Source organism: Nerophis ophidion, linkage group LG10 (genome assembly GCF_033978795.1).
Source record: "Nerophis ophidion isolate RoL-2023_Sa linkage group LG10, RoL_Noph_v1.0, whole genome shotgun sequence".
Lineage (NCBI taxonomy): Eukaryota > Metazoa > Chordata > Actinopteri > Syngnathiformes > Syngnathidae > Nerophis > Nerophis ophidion.
Window position 1 is genome coordinate 29100148 of NC_084620.1, and position 19595 is coordinate 29119742.

The 19595-nt window shown below is 40.2% G+C and overlaps 1 protein-coding gene across 3 annotated transcripts in view; it reads left to right on the forward strand.

Moving 5' to 3' along the window:
* The window catches only part of rassf8b (Ras association domain family member 8b), a 37115-nt gene extending 17945 nt beyond the window's left edge, over nt 1–19170 (forward strand). The window contains exons 2-9 of one of the 3 annotated variants that reach the window (XM_061913299.1): nt 1778–1946; nt 7771–8112; nt 8176–8369; nt 8438–8641; nt 8712–8768; nt 11579–11701; nt 14450–14588; nt 16503–19170. In XM_061913299.1, coding sequence (XP_061769283.1) covers nt 1835–1946; nt 7771–8112; nt 8176–8369; nt 8438–8641; nt 8712–8768; nt 11579–11701; nt 14450–14588; nt 16503–16603 — 1272 coding nt within the window. In that variant the 5' untranslated portion in view covers nt 1778–1834 and the 3' untranslated portion in view covers nt 16604–19170. Of the gene's footprint in view, nt 1–1777; nt 1947–7770; nt 8113–8175; nt 8370–8437; nt 8642–8711; nt 8775–11578; nt 11702–14449; nt 14589–16502 lie in introns of all 3 variants that reach the window. The other 2 variants (XM_061913300.1, XM_061913298.1) reach the window with 2 other exon arrangements.
* Nucleotides 19171–19595: the final 425 nt, after the last annotated feature.

The window sequence follows — 19595 nt, forward strand, 5'->3', positions numbered from 1 at the left end:
GGGGGGCGGGACTTCCGGGGAAGTTAGGGAAGGGACGCTATTGACAGGAAGTGCTGGTTCGAGTTTTGCCGGGAAAAGGAAATAGACTTCTTGGTAAACACTAAGGTGAGTGTAAAGTCAACATTTTTAACTACAGTAAATGAGTTATTTTAGTATTTGTGAGTCCATGGAAACTTCACTTTTATCTCCCGCTGGATCCACATCGTTCGAGGATGGAGACAGGCTAGCTGTTAGCTTCAAGCTAACCAGCACCTGAGCAGACTCCTCCACCTCAAAAACATACTTTGCAGGTCAAAAAAACGGGGCAGTTGTTTGCCTTTTGAAGTGTTAATGTGCGAGGAGTGTTCGAAAGGAGTCTTTTGAAGAAGTGGCTGACAAGTTAGCATCGATAGAGACGTAATCACCGTCATTGTTTACTGAAGCAGAGATGGTGACCGTGTGTTATGATAAACGCGATAGATTTATTAGACTTGATTTTTTATTATCTATAGCAGGGGTGTCGAAAGTATGCCAAAGAGGCCATTTGCGGCCCTCAGCTAATGTTTTAAAGGCCCACGGAACAGTCTAAAAAAACTATTTAAAATAAACTAAAACATAAAAAAAGTGAAATAAAAAAGCCTAAAGGCGAAATGTAATTTAGAAAAAGTTGCAATGCTGACTAATAAAACAAAGCTGCTTTTTTTCTTTCAAACTGTCATTGCTCAAAACATAATATTGAATCAAAATCAATGTTATTATGAACTATTGACCTATCCAAGGTTACCATATAAAATGTATGTATGCCCTGGCACACCATTATCATCATTTCATTACCCAAGCAAAACACATTTTACACTTTTATACTGAAATAAATACACCTATAACTTGTTAAATAAAAACATAGAAAAAACTACCAGCAGCGGTAAAGTTTAGATCCATGAAGGAAAGAAGAAAGTGAATGAATGTTTATAACTGAATACATTTACATATGTATACACATTTGTTTTCTTTTTTTAATTATTTTTTTAAATGAAGTAACGTTTATGACAACCTTTTTTGAAAACACGATATAGAATGTGAGATACAACAGGATAATGAATACGTTTATCATTTGTTTTCAAAACGCTTACAAAAAAGTGGGACCCCAAAAATTTACTGTGGGACCCCATTTTTCTGATTTGATGGGGTCCCTGGGACCCCATTTTAAAAATCCCTAGCGCCAACACAGCAGTCAACAGAGGAGAAGAAATGCTTTATTTAAATAAATATATTATTTATAAAGCAAGTTCGAGTATCATTGGCAAATGTTCACCTACTCCCGGCCTTGGTGTGTTGCCCGCCTTGGCACGCATATATGTGTCATCTTTTTGGGATTTCAGAATATGGTCAGCCTAATATATTTGCGAGCAGAAGAGTTAAGTGTGATGTTACACATGCGTGCTACCATTGGATAGAAGCAGCGTGTGACATGAGTGTAACATTTGGGTGTGGAAATGCGACACATTTGCCCAATGAAAATCTCTGAGCAGTTGTCGGATTACGATGGTATTGTTATTATTATTATGATTATCATTGTTATATTGCAGTCTCTCTAGCCCGCCATCTGGCGATGAATGAAGCACGCTCACCCTCTGCTGTGCTGCTGCAGGCCTGCCAGCTTGAAAAGGAGCTTGTGTCAGCAGTTTAAAATCACTTTGCTGCTGCATGCGTGAAATCACACCAGAGGGCAGAGAGAGTCCATCTAGATCACGTATTTCATCTGATCACATTTACTTTTTTGGCTCTTTTTTTTTGTAAGATGACCACTGAGACTTTTTAGCGGCCCCTGGTGGTGTGGAAGAATGAGGGCGTCTGGATGAAGGCCATGGAGCTGAAAGTGTGGGTGGACGGCGTGCAGCGCATCGTGTGTGGCGTCACGGAGTTCACCACGTGTCAGGAGGTTGTCATCGCGCTGGCGCAAGCTATCGGTAACGTAACATTTTTACCACAATTTACACATTGAGATGTACTAACCTACTCAGTGGCCTAGTGGTTAGAGTGTCCGCCCTGAGATCTGTAGGTTGGGAGTTCAACCTTCATACCAAAGACTATAAAAAAAATGGGACCCATTGCCTCCCTGCTTGGCACTCAGCATCAAGGTTTGGAATTGGGGGTTAAATCACCATGAATGATTCCCGGGCGCGGCACCGCTGCTGCCCACTGCTCCCCTCACCCCCAGGGGGTGATCAAGGGTGATGAGTCAAATGCAGAGAATAATTTCGCCACACCTAGTGTGTGTGTGACAATCATTGGTACTTTAACTTTAAAGGTTTGGTGTACTAAAACACGTGCAAACGTGACAGCACGCAAAGCTGATCTACTAAATTTGTGCGCATCAATATTTTACAATTTTATAGCTGCTGGCTGATCTAACGAAAACTAATTGAACTGATCCGGCGTTCTTTTAATGACCTTCCATTTTTCAAATACGATATGTGTTATCATCTCAGGGCATTCAATCGATCACAACCGCACTGCTAGGTTTGTCTTGGAAGACGTTTCGCCTCTCACCCGAGTAGGCTTTAGCAGTTTGTACTCACAGACTTAGATTGGTCAGATCTAGTCTCAGACTTAGATTGGTCAGGTCTAGTCCAGCGGCTGTTGCCAAAACCTAAAATATTTATACTCCAAAAACCAGGAGGGTGTGCCTGGGCAAGGAGGATTTCGCCGTATCATAGTGAGAAAAACAACTGTTTTGATGCAACGAGCAATCCTACTGTCAAAGCCAACGACAGTCGTTAAAATGTAATTTCCCCTTGTTAGCTTTGAGGTATTGTGTAGCAGAATGATCGCTGTGGATCGACGACTACCAGTCCAAAATAGTTGGAATACCCTAAGTTAGCATTCCATTTAGTTGAAAACAAATGGGGCAAATGGCATTCTGGTCACCTTCTGTGACCACAATGTTTCTAACTTTTGTTATTTGTTGGAGGCTTAATTGCAAAGTCTTTTGGGAATGGTTAAAAGGACAGTGTTGTTTGTTGGAGATATGTAGTGTCGCAGACCACCTTCTCTGTTCAGGGATGTATTTTCAACCTTCACATTGATGGCTTCCCTCACTCTTCTTTCATACCGATGTCCTCCCTGTCTAGAATCTGTACATTTTTGTTCTCAAAAGAGTGCTGTTTCTCCCTGAGATGCTGAGTCTTGGCGTGCAGAGTTATGTAGGCTTAGTGGTTGTTCTGTTTCCCCAATATATGAATTAGTGCATTCATCAGTATCATGTGGGGTGTCCGATCTTTAGAATGCTCAAATGTCTGTGTCTCGGGGTGTTGCCTGGTTTGAAGTGTACTGAGATGTTGTTTTGGTTCAAAAGTATTCTGACTGTCTCAGATAAGCCTGATACATATGGAATGACAATATTTTTTGTGTCCGTCACCTTTTTCCTCCTCATCCACTCTGTTCTTATTATTTCTGGAACTGGATGCAGTTTTCACAAAAGACCAGGTTGAAAAACCATCCCCAATCAGAGGTGGTCTGTGACACCACCTATCCCCCACGAACAACACTGTCCTTTCAACCATTCCTAAAAGCTTCTGCAATTTACCCCTCCAACAAATAACGAGAGTTACAAACATTGTGGTCACGGTAGGTGACCAGAATGCCTTTTGGCCCATGTTTGGAATGCTAACTTGGGGTATTCCAACTATTTTGGACTGATAGTCGTCGATCCACAGCGAACGTTTTACCACACAATACCTCAATGCTAACAAGTGGAAATTACACTTTAACGACTGTAGTTGGCTTTGACAGTTAGGATTGCTTGTTGCGAAACCATCCTTTCCCAGGTACACCCTTCTGGTTTTTGGAGTATAAATAATTAGGGGTTTTGGCACCAGCCGTCGGACTACATCTGACCAATGTAAGTCTGTGAGTACAAACTGATGATGTCTACTTGGCTGACAAACCAAGCAGTCCAGTTGCGATCGATTGAATGCCTGAGATGACAATCACCTGGATGAATGAGAACCTACATAGACAATATATAGTAGTATCAAAATATCTCCTATATGAAAAAAAAAATACTGCAATATGCAGTTTCTTGCGTCTGACACATTCCAGCACAACTTGAACATTATGCCAGCAATTTCTGAGTGTACTTTCAGCGCTCTGAATACGTTCTGTTGTAGTTGTGCTGCAGGTCTGCTTCTAAAATTCCCATATACATGGTACATATTTGTCTGCGGCATGTTTCAAAACATAGAAAAATGCCACAGGTAGGAGCACGATAACATTAATATGTAGTAAATGAGTGTCTCCATGGTGATATGCAGAAACCTCATTTAAATCAGGTAAGCCACACCAGTTATCAATTGTCCACAGTGATAGTAGATCACAAGGAACACGCCCACCAATTTTAAAATCTCTTAGCTTTTTGTATCCAAGATAGCTTTTGCTAAATTCAAGATAGATTTTTTTCTGCTTGTGTTTGACTGTTTCAGTAGCAGATGTTATTTAGAACTACACTTGAGCAGCCTGTGCCTTTTTGTCCACACACATTAGTGATGAATGCACCTCTTTCACAAGCCCACACACAATCTGTGAACCATTGAACTAATGTCCCAGTCCACACCTTTTGTTTTGGATTGGAATTTTAACAAATATAAAGATCCTTCTTCTGCTTACTGGAAGTGGGTGGGTTGGTTGGTTGTGTGGGGGCATTTAGAATGCAGCTGGCAATATCAGTTTTACCCATACGTTCATTTGGACCGCCACAGAAATAGTATTTTTAAACCATGTTGTACCACTTTCTGGTTGCGGGATCTTGGTGACTGGGAGGGATCAGGCTTGATTACCAGATGTTTACAGAGTTTTTATTTTCTTGTATTTTCTACAGAGTCTCTCTCGTCCCCCTCAGTCTCTCTGTGCTCCCTCCTCCTTCCGGATTCCTCACGCTGCTTTAAATAGAGGGACAGGTGATTAGACAACCTGTTCCAGCTGGGTTATCCACTCACCTGCAGCTGCTTCGTAGCCGGCTTCCGCACATGCTCCGCCCACAGGCGACGCCTGGACCACGCCCCCTCCACACATGTTTTTACATTTGGCGTTTCAACCCTAGTTTACAAACACATTACAACGGGACTTTTTGTGTTCTAAGGGTCTGATTCACTAAGATCCAAATACCATGTGCTATACAGCGTGTGCGATCTATAAAATTGGGTGTACTATTGGTGGGCGTGTTTTGTGCAGTCTAATAAGACTGCGTGTTCAGATCGGCCTATTTAAATGAGGATTTTATGTGTACTATATGGGGCACCACGGAGACACTTGATCATTTACTGCACATTCATGTTATCAAGCGCCTACCTGTGGCGTTTGCTGTATTATCAAAGATGCAGGAGACATCTCCCACTTTTTATGGGCATTTTAGACATAGTCCAAAGTGCATCTGCAACAGAACCCAATTTTTTCCCCCTTATTTTTAGTGCTGAATGTGCGCTTATCATAGAGGCTTACTTGTGCGTAAGACGCAAAAAAATGCATATTTCATTTTTTTTTTTTAATATAAGAGACGTGTTAATATATATTAAATGATATAATGGGTAGAGATGGGAGTCTTTGGACACCTTACAATTCAATTACAATTGCGATTTAGGAGCTACGATTCGATTAAAAATCGATTATTGATGCATCTTTAATTTTTGTAGTTTTAAATTGATTTTCGTTTCTCTAAATTAGCTTTTATCACTTTCATTTAAAAAAAAGTATTAATTTTGAATAAAAAGAGTTAAATTAATTACCACCTTTTTTAAATTAATGAAAATGTGTGCAAAACTGGAACATAAATGCCCTAAAATAAAGGAGCTGGTTGGATCTCTTGGTGAGGTGGCTCGCTGCATTCAGACAACCTTTAGATCTGTCTGCATTACTTTATTTACAATAAGTACATTGATAATTGATGTTTACTAATCGATTCTATAATGGTCCATGTGCGAATTGCAATGCATCTAAAAATCCATTATTTCCCTCACCTCTAATAATGGGGTTGCCTGTTTGAGACGTTAAGGAAATTCAGATGTGGTTCGATATTTAATTCTTTACGTTAGACCACGATACTGACGAACAATGTGCTTTCTAAACGGTTTGAACTGTACTGTGGAACACGCCAAGGATTCCCTCGTAGGCCTCTTCCGTTTGTTTTAGCTAAAGAACCCCCATCTGGTTTCACAATAGAAGACATGGAACATAAAATATTGCTGTATGCAGATGATATACTTCTCTGCTTATCGGACATTGTATATTTAAAAAAAAAAAAATTAATTGCGCTTAGTATCGCCTGAAAACATCATATAAGCATTAAAAAGATTGTTTCAAAGATAACTCTTGAACCAAAGATGCCAGATGTTTAGATTTCTAGTCTGTACTAATGTATGCTAGTGAATTCTACATTGAACATGTGCTTTTATAAGGGTTGAAAACACTACAATTGAGTTTTTCATTAAAATGACAGTATTGTGTTTACAATTGCATGAAAACGTCATATAAGCAATACAAAGATTGTTTGAATTATAACTCTTAAAAAATATATGTATACATTATAAAGAAAAAAACAATCAGCATTAAAAAAAAAACACCAGCAGACACCAAATTGAATACAATTGACATCAATTGAATTTGTTTTAATCAACCCCTTCCTCTCCACTGGCTGCCTGTTGTTTCTAGAATTCAGTTCAAGATTTTATTATTTGTTTTTCAATCTCTCCATGGGCTGGCTCCACCATACATATCTGATCACTTATTCTGCACACCTTTGTCAGACCTCTAAGGTCAACTGATCAGTGCTTTTTACCGTGCCCAAGGTCGACCAGAGCAGACAGACACTAGCCGGCCCTAAACTTTGGAACGCTCTCTTTCTGAATCTCAAAACGGCAACATCTCTCCATATTTATAACTGTGTTTTATTGATTGCTTTGTATTTATTGTGATTTTCTATTATTTTTAATCTTTTAACTTTTGTTTTCTTACACCGTTTTTATGCGTTTTAACTGTGTTTTATATGTATGTTTTGTGCTTATTGTGCTTTTTTTGATTATTTTTCAATATTTTACCTTTCTGTTCTAATCTGTACAGCAGTTTGGGGCAGTAGTTTTAGAAATGTGCTTTATAAATACATCTACGTGGACTTCACACAGCATGCAGATCTAAAATTATAAAAGAATGTTACTAAGACAATATGTCTAATATTTTTTTATTTCTGGAATTTCAAACATGTTGACACAACTGATGATTTTCTGTCTTTGTAGCCCGAGCACTGATCCTTTCTCACGGCTGTGTGTGTATCAATTTGCACTTATTTATCAGAGGTGCAAAATAAAATGCAAACCAGTGCTCGAAAATTGGAGGTGCGTGTCGATAAATCACATTGCGTGTGCTGTGTAATATATTTGCATTGTTTCCTCCCACTTTGTGGGCGTTTTCATAATCCGCATATATTGCGCATATTAATGAAGACAGACGCAAAATTATTTGCATGCCTTATTCTGCTCACCGAACAGACACAATCCACTTTGCACATGTTTAGTAGATCAGCTTTGCGTGTGCAATTAGGTTTCTCATTTTTTAGTACACGCAAACCTTCAGTAAATCAGGCCCTAAGACTTTCCATCTTGGTAAAGTAAATGCTTTCTTTCTACATACCACACCTGACTTGTGCCTCCAAATAGTGATGTATCGAACATACAATGAGTTCATTTAACGCCACAAATGCATTGTGGGAAATACTTAAATAAAAATGATTTTGTTCTTTCCAAGGCCGCACCGGCAGGTATGCCTTAATTGAAAAATGGCGGGAGACGGAGCGCCACCTGTCGCCTCAGGAGAACCCTGTGGTGTCACTCAACAAGTGGGGTCAGTACGCCAGCGACGTCCAGCTCATCCTCCGGCGTACCGGCCCTTCCGTAAGCGAGCGGCCCGACTCGGACCGTCTGGCTCGTGGAAGCGAGCGCGCCTTCTACCGCCAGAGCTTGCCGCCTTTGGCAAAACTCCGGGCATCGGCGGCGGACCGCTCGCTTAAACGCAGGGAGCCCAAACGCAAGTCTCTGACGTTCGGCGGAGGTCTGAGGGAAATCTTTGGGAGGAGCAGAGACCAAGAAGGTACTTTGATCCTCCAAGAGCTCCAGTGACATGGCGTCATCCCCTGCCTGTGTGTGCATGCAGCTAAGCAGCGGCAGCAGCAGCGAGGTGTGACCTTAAACCTGACCCGGCTTGTCACTGCCGGGGTGTCGGTCCCGAGTAGTCCGGCCCGCGAGCTGAGCCGACTGGTGCAGCTCCAGAGAGACAAACTCCAGCTTCTGGATGGCCGCCTGCTGGACTGCGAGGTCCGATTGCGAGACTGGGAGGAGGCCAGTGAGGTCAGCCAGTGTTGTCTAGCAACCGACTCCACCCCAATCACGGTTTTCTTGACCTGCTCTTTTTTTAGGATGGAAACCTGCAGGAGGAGCTTCTGCTTTTGGAGGAACAGGTGATGAGGAACGACGCCGAGATGGAGGAGGAGGATTTCTGGCAGAACGAGCTGAGCATTGAGCAGGAAAACGAGCGGCGGCTCCGACAGCAGCTGGCCGAGCTGCAGGGCCGCATACGCAACTGCGAGGACGAGCTGTCGCAATACTTGGCGCACATGCAGGTTAGCAGTTAGCTTAGCATGCCAGCCATGAAGAACATACAATACTTTTGTGTCCTTTGTTTCCCGGTAGAGCATGGAGGAAGAGCGCCAGCAGCAGGAGGAGCAGCTGAGTCACATGATCAACGAGGTAGAGGTACATTATCGCCTCAAACCAAGGGTTGAGATTACAGTAGTACCTCAATTGGAGTCAAAATCCACTAGTTGGCGTTGTCAATGTCACAGTGAACCACGTACGATCCGACCAAAACATCCAGTCTTACTCTCTAGCATTAGCTTATAGCTCGAGATGGACATAAGTTTGTTTTCCGAAGCATGCGTGGATGATAGTCGTTAAATTAAAGAAAACAATCATCATACACATGACAGAGCGTGCCGCTAGATAACTCGGTAAGGCAGTTAGAGCGTAGCACTGCAATGTTGAAATGATATCCAACCGGTGGATATTTGTCCATGAAAATATTGAAAAGCTGCTGATGGTGTGTTAGACCCAGAAACAGCTGAAAGGATTTACCATAGAGGTCCACTCTTCAAGGTAAATGCTGTACATTATTATTACAGTACTTCATAAAACTATGGTATTGGTTTGTACTACATTTTATTGTATTGTTCAATGCAATATTTCTTATATGAAAGTTTTTATTGTAAAAGGCATATTACTTTCTCAAATTGGGATGTTTTGGCAGGCCGATCAACAATTACATTGATTTTAAATCTTTGCAAAAGGATACATTGATTTGAGATACAAGTGTTTTGAGTTAAGAGCTCCGTCACAGAACCAATTAATCTTGTAAGTTGAGGTACTACTGTGTAACCAAACTGAGACCTTAATAACACGTCATTAGAGTGAGCTTTACTTGAATGCCAAGAAGGAGCTCACTTTCCAAAGCGCTGTAAGAAATATATTACGCCATTTTGCGGCTTTTAGCACGCAAACTGTGCCCGTAACACCAACACACACCCACCCACCCACCCACCCACCCACACACACACATGAGCTTTATGTGTTGTCAACAAAGGATATCCATCCATCCATTTTCTACCGCTTATTCCCTTTCGGGGTAGCGGGGGGCGCTGGCGCCTATCTCAGCTACAATCGGGCGGAAGGCAGGGTACACCCTGGACAAGTCGCCACCTCATCGCAGGGCCAACACAGATAGACAGACAACATTCACACTCACATTCACACACTAGTGCCAATTTAGTGTTGCCAATCAACCTATCCCCAGGTGCATGTCTTTGGAAGTGGGAGGAAGCCGGAGTACCCGGAGGGAACCCACGCATTCACGGGGAGAACATGCAAACTCCGCACAGAAAGATCCCGAGCCTGGATTTGAACCCAGGACTGCAGGACCTTCGTATTGTGAGGCAGACGCACTAACCCTTCTGCCACCGTGAAGCCCCAACAAAGGATAATGATTTATAAAAGTTTAGTTACTAAAGTTAGCGATCATTGAATCTATTTTCTATGATAAAAACAAAATGACTGCTATTTGCTTCTGGTGTGCTGTTTGGTTTGAAAAATGTCACTTTGACAAAGTTGCAAACAGACACATTCATTAACACTAAAAACAAGACTAAAATAAAAAAACAGACTTTTAAATTATGTAATATTCTAGACGGACTAAATATGGCACTCTCTCGTTTTGTGGAAATGTTAATTTATTTGTGTTGGCATGGCATTAATGTATTGTAGACCTTTTGGTTGATGCCATCCATCCATCCATTTTCTACCGCTTATTCCCTTTTGGAGTTGCAGGGGGCGCTGGCGCCTATCTCAGCTGCAATCGGGCGGAAGGCGGCGTACACCCTGGACAAGTCGCCACCTCATTTTTGGTTAATGGTTTAAGCTTATTTCAAACATGCATACAGTTACAGTATGATACATAACATATTTTGCTTTATTGCTCAGTAAATAATGCATTAATATCAATAAGACATCATCCACATTGTCAGTTTTTTTTTAAAAGAAACAATACAAATATAAATATACATTTTGCCACATGTATTAGTGCCTAAATAATAATAATGATTTTTCTGATTAATCAATCTTTTAAAATAAACTTCAATTTATGTCTTTTTTCCACCAAATTTGTTAAAACAAACATTGAACTAGTTAAGATGTGTGTTGGCTAACTTTATTTCATTCATGTTCAAGGTTCCTAAGCTAAAGACGACTCATTTAAGTAACAGAACTGAAAGTAACACAAATGAATTTTTAGCATAGAATGATCAGATACATGAAATGCAATAATAGCGTATTGACACTATTCTACAGAACATTTCATTTTAAATTCAAATTAATTGATTTTTCAGATTTGATCTGCCCTCAGTCATAGCTGAAATATGATGGAATAAACATAAAAATGAATGAGTGCACTTTCGGACTTATTCACAGCCTTCAGAGGATGTGAATAAGGCAACATTTGTTGTTGTTTTTGAAAGAAAATAAAGTTAAATAATAGTTGTGATAAAAAGTAACACAAAAAAATAAAATGTCAAGTTATATTCTAATTTTAGGAAGCAGTGACAAACAACAAATGCTGTTTTTCTAATGTTTAATGTAGTTTAAAATCATATTTTTAATTGTGTATATGAAATACATACTTTGCTTTATAGAAAATATATTTGAAAGGAACATATATTTTGAAGTAATAATATTTAAATCCTGATGATGAAACCTCCACATATGCAGTAAAATAATACATATGTGAAAATAAAGTATTTTAAAATAATATTACTTGAAGACTGATGATGAAACATCCACTTATCCAGTAAGATGATATAAATATGCAAAAAAAATTTTTTAAGTATTAATACTTGAATCCTGATGATGAAACCTCAACATATACAGTAAGACAATATAGATATGTAAAAAGAAAGAACATTTAGAAGTATTAATGATTATGTTGTTTTCCCCATTAAAATGCTGCGTTTCAGCTGCAGGCCCAACTGGAGAACGTGACAGCTGAGCTGGAAGTGCAAAACCAGCACACAATTCACCTTGAGAATGGTTGCCAGGTGTTGGAACGCTCGCTTGGACAGTCAAGCAAGAAACTTCAGGTTTGTTCACAACAACAACAACAACAGAAACATCAGCAGCTACCTATTACAGCATGTTACATATTACAACATATTATAACATATTACTCGTTACAACATATTACTTATTAAGGCATATCGCAACATATTACAGTATATTACAAAATATTATAACATATTACCCATCACAACATATTACTTACTACAGTATATTACAACATAATGCAGCAAATTACATATTACAACATAATACAGCGTATTACAACATACATACATCCATTTTCTACCGCTTGTCCCTAATACAGCACATTACAACATGTTACATGATATTACATTTCACAGCATATCACATACTACAACATATTACAGCATGATATTACAACATATTACAGCCTACTACATATTAAAGCATTATGGCGGTCCTATTGACGTGCCTCCACTTCGACTGTGTCTTCTACCCGTCATTCACGTTGTAGTTTTAGCGCTTCCATATGGAGTCTACTGACATGTATAAGTTAGAACTATATGCCAGTCTGCCCCACAAAAAAAAATAGAGAAAAAGAAAACAGTTATTGACTTCAATACATTTTTTTTTTTACCATATATGTAGATATCCTGGACAAAAATGTCACAAATTGGGCTAATTCCAAACGGCTTGTTTGGAGGTATGAAGGAAGGCAAGATTGTTTTATAAATATCTCCGCCATGTCTCCATTGTTTGATTAAAAATGTTCGGCACTTACGCAGATCCCAAATACACCTAAGAAGATGGTGTTGCATAATAGGTACCCTTTAAGGAAATTCAATCGGGTCTTATCCACCTGCAGGCCCTTGCCAGAAAGGGGCTTCTTAACTACAGTACCTCGGCAACCCCAATAAAAGGGCCCACCACGGAGTCCGCAGGCACTGCATCCTCATAAGAATTGATGAGGTCTTGGAAGTATTCCTTTCACACATTCACATCCCATGTTGAAGTTAGCAGCACACCATCCCCACCATATCAGGTGGTGACAGTGCATGGCTTTCTTTTTCTGAAGCAGTGGGTGGTTAAAGCCATCCAGAAGTCGTTTTCTGTGGCTTACCCAAACTCCTGCCATGTCCGAGTTTTTGCCTCAATGACCGCCAAAGCCGCACACCGCTTGTTGGTACCTGTCAGCTGCCTCCGGAGTTTAATGAGCCAAAAAGACCCGATGGGACTCTTTCTTCATCTTGACCGCATCCATGGCCGCTAGACACCAATGGGTTCCAGGCTTACCACCACGACAGGCACCAACCACCTTGCGGCCTCGAAAATAGAGGCACGGAACATGGCCCACTCACACCCAATACCCCCCGTCTTCCTCAGAACACAGCTTTTCCGGAGGTGGGAAATGAAACTCTCTCTGACGGGTGACTGCCAGGTGTTCCCTCCGCATCCTCACAATGCATTTGGGTTTGCCAGGTATGACCACCATCCTCCTCCACCATCAGTCACATCACCACCAGGTGTGATCAGTTGAAAGTTCCGCCTCTCTCTTCACCCGTGTGTCCAAGGCTCAAATCGAATTCTCCTTCCTCTCCCTCCTCTACCTCCTTCTTCTACTTGACCCCCTTGGCTCTAGCATCTCGTGCCATGGTGAAGTATTGCAAATACGAACCTATGCATACAGACGTTCATCGAGTCTCGCTACGTTATCAACCCTCGCTGTTTGCCAGCAGTGATGTAAGGCAGATGCGACAAATGTTTGTTTACTTTCAAGATGCCGTAGCACGCGACGTTCGGTATTGCTTGTGCTTTTCTTATTTCAATTTGCCAGTCTTTATTAAGAAGAAGACTGTTTGGAAGACGTTTTGACGAAAAATATGCAAGTGCTGGCGCGTCAGCTTGCAGTATGTAAAACGAGTTTCATTGTGTATTTGTCTGACTAAACCACTTGTTTCATTATTATGAAAATCATTAATTTCGCTTATTACTTACATTTGTATGCTTCTGTGGTTTTCTGGTCTGCCATCTTTCTCCTCACACTCAATAGTGTAGGGAAGTCTGAAAGCTCACTTCACTTCGAGGGAGGTACTTCACCTTTGCCCCTTTACCTGATAGATACTTATAACGCCTCTTGATCGAGTTGAACGCGCAAAACCAAGCAGTGAAGGCAAAAACAAGGGCAGAGGAGGGTTATTTGAATTGAGCCCAAGACATGAGACCGCAAGTTGGACGACACAACCACAAAGTCAATGACCAAGATTTCCTGGTGCCAGGTGCACATATGGACACCGTAATAGCATTTTACATCCATCCATCCATTTCCTACCGCCTATTCCCTTTTGGGGCGCTGGCGCCTATCTCAGCTACAATCGGGCGGAAGGCACTGTACACCCTGGACAAGTCGCCACCTCATTGCAGGGCCAACAAAGATAGACAGACAACATTCACACTCACATTCACACTCTAGGGACCATTTAGTGTTGCCAATCAACCTATCCCCAGGTGCATGTCTTTGGAAGTGGGAGGAATGAACCCAGGACTGCAGGACCTTCGTATTGTGAGGCAGACGCACTAACCCCTGCCCCACCGTGAAGCCCAGCATATTACATGTTACAGCATAATACAAAATGATTTGCTTAATATTTAAGTCTGCAATCCCTCCCTCTTACTTGCATAATCAATTAGTTCTGCAAGCAACTTTTCAAGAGCTTACTAAAACAATATAACAATTATTAGAAGTATATTAAAATAATGTTTTGTAATTGTAATAAAGAATATTCAGAAGTATTTTGTCTGTTTACTAGGAGAAGGAGCAGCAGTTGGAGCAGCTGACCAAAGAGCTTCGTCAGGTCAACTTGCAGCAGTTTATTCAACAGACGGGCACAAAGGTCACCGTGCTGCCCGCCCAACCGGCTGGCGACAGCAACAACAACAACAACAAGGGCATGTACACAAAACACACGAACACACTTATTCGACTAAAGTGAATCACATGACATTTTAATCATTTTAGAGAAAACAATCAAACTTTCCAGTGTTATACATAAATGTGTAAACAGTACCATGCTGTGGTCAGATTGATTATGACACCCATGTGTACTCCATAGCAGTGATCCCCAACCACCGGGCCGCAGAATAATTTTTTATTATTTTATTTTTATTTTTTTATTAAATCAACATAAAAACACAACATATACTTACAATTAGTGCACCAACCCAAAAAACCTCCCTTTTTCATGACAAAAAACAAAACAAAACAAAACACCCGGGACAAATTATCAAGCATTGACCAGTCTGCAGCTACAAAAGGTTGGGGACCACTGCTCCACAGTACATGTTAGTGTACCTACTGTGGAAGATAGTGTACAGAGGTCATGATATGTGTATGAATATACTTTTATATACAATATATTCATATACAATGTACTTCATTTAATGAAAAAACTATAATCATGTGACTGAGGGTACCACTTTCACCATCCTAGTCACTGCCGTTGTGTCCTTGGGCAAGTCCCTTTACCCACCTGCTCCCAGGACCACCCACACTAGTTTAAATGTAGCTTAAAGTTGTAGATAATGGGTTTCATGATGTAAAGGGCTTTGAGTCTCTGGAGAAAAATGATAAATAAATGATGAATGGGTTGTATTTGTATAGCGCTTTTCTACCTTCAAGGTACTCAAAGCGCTTTGACACTACTTCCACATTTACCCATTCACACACACATTCACACACTGATGGAGGGAGCTGCCATGCAAGGCGCCAACCAGCACCCATCAGGAGCAAGGGTGAAGTGTCTTGCTCAGGACACAACGGACGTGACGAGGTTGGTTCTAGGTGGGATTTGAACCAGTGACCCTCGGGTTGCGCACGGCCACTCTCCCACTGCACCACGCCGACCAGTCTGCAGCAACTTTAATATAACTTACATTTCACCTAATATAACACTATATATATATAATCACCATAAATGATTCCCGGGCGCGCCATGGCTTCTGCCCACTGCTCCTCTCACTTCCCAGGGGGTGATCAAGGGGATGGGTCAAATGCAGAGGACAAATATCACCACACCTAGTGTGTGTGACAATCATTCAAATAACATGTGAATAATTGAAAATCATGTAAAAATAAGTAATGTTTTATGTATATATATATACATCCACACACACACATATATATATATACATCCACACACACACATATATATATATATATATATATATATATATATATATATATATATATATATATATATATATATATATATATATATATATATATATATATGTTGGCCCTGCGATGAGGTGGCGACTTGTCCAGGGTGTACACCGCCCTCTGCCCGATTGTAGCTGAGATAGGCGCCAGCGCCCCCCGCGACCCCAAAAAGGGAATAAGCGGTAGAAAATGGTTGGATGGATAAACTGTAATTAATTGGACAAAAAATTAGACAAGTTATTTTTTGACAAAAGTATGTTTTTTTTTAAAAACTAAACATATACATTATACATATAATATTGCAAATAAAATGTGACATTTTCCATTTTTTAAATATATTGTGTAATTCATTTACAAAATATCATGTGAATAACATGTAAATATAAAATATGAAATTTTCACCCTTGGCAAAGTTTGTAGTCAATGAAACGACTAATTTATTTGCTTCTTTATTAATAAAAGTTGTATTATTATTCAATAATAATTCAGTGTCATACAGACTACATGAAAAAGTTTATTTTATTCCACTTTTTCTTTGAACACTAACAAGACTATCAGACAAAACATTAGTGAAATATTGGTTTTACTATCATTTTAGATCCCAAATATAAATCAAAGTAAATATTCATGTTTGCTTGGTTTAGAGACGGACTGTGGCTCTTTAAGACGTCTGCTACAGTGCGACCTGCGCCACCTGCAGAACAGCAACACTTGCAGCCTCAACCCTGAGGGCATCTACGTGTGATCCTCATCCGTCAAAACACTTATTGCTCATTTGGGCTGCAGGTGATGTCCCTGGAACTATACCTGTGCACTGCGCGGCCCACAAACAGCCTAAAAAGGAATTGTAGGATCTTTTTTCGGCTGCATCTTCCACATTAGGACTCCAAGGGATGTCATTAACTGCAGGAATGTTTTTTTAAATGACTATTATTGGAATGCTAACAACCATCAAGAGTAGGGAATATGCACGAGCATGCGCACATCACATTTGATTGCCTTACGCTGATGTGTTTCAATGCACACAAACTCACCAGCAAAGAAGTCGTTTTAGTCTAGTTTGAAAAAAAGGTTCATGGGATTTCTTAACTGAGCTTTGCCTTTTAGTTCCAGTGAGAACAATCTGATTTACTTAGCTTACATCCAGTTTTGCTTTATAACACAGATTCTCCTATTTTGCTTCCGCCTTCATTTTGCACGTCATACCAGCATTGGCCACTAGATGGTAGCAAAGTATAGATCATTAGTTTTTGCTAGCATTAGCGCCAAAGGTGCATCTTGATGTGTGAGCATTAGTCTTTTTAACTAAAAAAAAAGATGTCTACTGTAAACCAAAGCTAGTGTGACAAAACATTTAACCAGATATTAGAGGAATGTATTTTTTATGTAGCATCCACTTTAAAACAGCCAGTTGCCTCGTTCCAATAATTAAATGTTTGCATTTGGAGAGACACAAGCCTGCTTGCTGTCTTTCTATTGCATCAATGGATGATAGTTCGACTTCTAACTGGTTAAAAAAAACTCTGGCTACCGTATTTTTCGGACCATATGGCGCACCGTATTATAAAGCGCACTGCTGAAGAGCAGGGTCTATTTTCATACACAATTGAAGGGGTCACATTATGATTTTTTTTTCTAAATTGAAAACACTTCCTTGTGGTCTGCATAACATGTAATGGTGGTTCTTATGTCAAAATGTTCCATTGATTATGTTTTACAGACCATCTTCAAGTCGCTTTCTAACAAGTCTCTTCAGGATGCGCCGTTTTGTGGGCGGTCTTATTTACGTGGCTCACCTTCGGCTTCGGCAGAGTCTTCTCCCCGTCATCTTTGTTGTAGCGTGCAATGACGGGATTCGAAGAAGGGTCAAAAGATGGAGCTAACTGTTTTCATTAAACTCATACATTACTTAAAATAATAACAGGGCGGCATGTCATCATCAGTGGCTCACTAGTGCAATAAAACTACCGGAAATGTGTCCCGTGAATAACCGTCCGACCAGAACTGTTTAATAACTACATTTCCGCGTTAATAATGTGAAACCCATTACACCTGTGGTTTGTAGCGCTTTCATAGCGAGTATCTTGACACATATAAGTTAGAACTTTACACTACTTTATATTAAAAATGGCAAGAGCGGAAGATGAATGCGCCCTGCGATGAGGTGGCGACTTGTCCAGGGTGTACCCCGCCTTCCGCCCGATTGTAGCTGAGATAGGCGCCATCGCCCCCCGCGACCCCGAAAGGGAATAAGCGGTAGAAAATGGATGGATGGATGGATGGAAGATGAATGCCCCATGACAAGAATATACAGGACAAAGAATGAGCTTAACGGCACGGACTGCAACGGCGGACATTCGCAAATTTTCCGGATTTATGCAAATCTCAAATAGAGATCAGCAGGTACCAGAAGGTAAGAAAAGTGGGTTTTGCACAATATTGCGGAAAAAAACGGCAGGCAACATGTTTGCTATTAGGTGCCATTTTGCGGTTCTTATCCACACCATAATAACACACCAAATGTTGAAGCACAGCACGTCTGACGACGGTAGCAGTAATGCTCCGACTATTCATCAAGCGATGCGGCTTCATAGATTACCAAAGTCGTACTAAAACTTTTTGAACGTCTTGAGTTATGTTCTATATTCTCAATGAAACATCAACGTATTGGTGTTGCTTGCTGGCGTCATCATGCCCTCTGCACGCGTCTCTTATGTGTGACTGCCATCTACTGGTCACACTTAACATTACACCATGCACCAAATAAAATAGCTTCGAGGTCGGTAAGCACAACCAGAATGATTCCGTATATTCGGCGCACCAGTATTAAGGCGAATTTTTGAGAAAACGATAGGATTTTAGGTGCGCTTATAGTCTAGAAATACGGTGGTAAAAACCATCGGAAGATTATACAATTAAAAACAACCTCTAATTAGTAAAAAAAAGAACAATAAGTAGACGATACTAGTGATGGACTTCTAACTAGTAAAAAGCACCTTTTATTAGTAATAAATATCAGTAAATGATATTAGTGATAGACCTCTAACTAGTAAAAATCATGTTTAGTTAGTAAAAAAAAACATCAGTAGGTAATAGTGATGGACTTCTAATTAGTAAAAAGACGCTTCTAATTAGTAAAAAAAAGGCATGCCTTACAGAGAGGGTATTGTAGATAACAAAATAAACCCCATCATATGCAGGAATGGTTAAATTTGCTCTGAAAGATAGCAAAAAAAAATCTATGCCGGGTGTACAGATGTTGCCTGTAATTAATTTCTGTTGTGCCATTTTCAATAAAAATATAAAAAGAAATTATTTCTGATGTCATTCGCCTGAGCAAGTTGGGGTGCATTCAACTTTTCTGGGTGAAGAAAATATCGCAATCTTTTTTTGTTGTCTGTCGAAAGCCTCAGTGACCCCCAACGGATGAAAATAACTAAAATTTTTATGTCTTTCCAACAAAACGCAGATACAATTCCAACTTTGGAGGAGTTGAGAAAGTTTTGCCATCATATTTCAACTTTATAGACAGGTCAAAGTGTTTCTGATTACATCTGTCACCTTTCACCTTTTCAAGAAAAGCTCATCTTGTCGCCTTTTTGTCTCTTTTGAAATGATTGCTGCACTTTATGGTAGCCTAATTAACACAACGAGGGGCAGGACCATAGATCAATATTAGCATACAGTATGTTAATATGACAACATGTCCATAGAGCCAAATGAAAACCCATAAGATC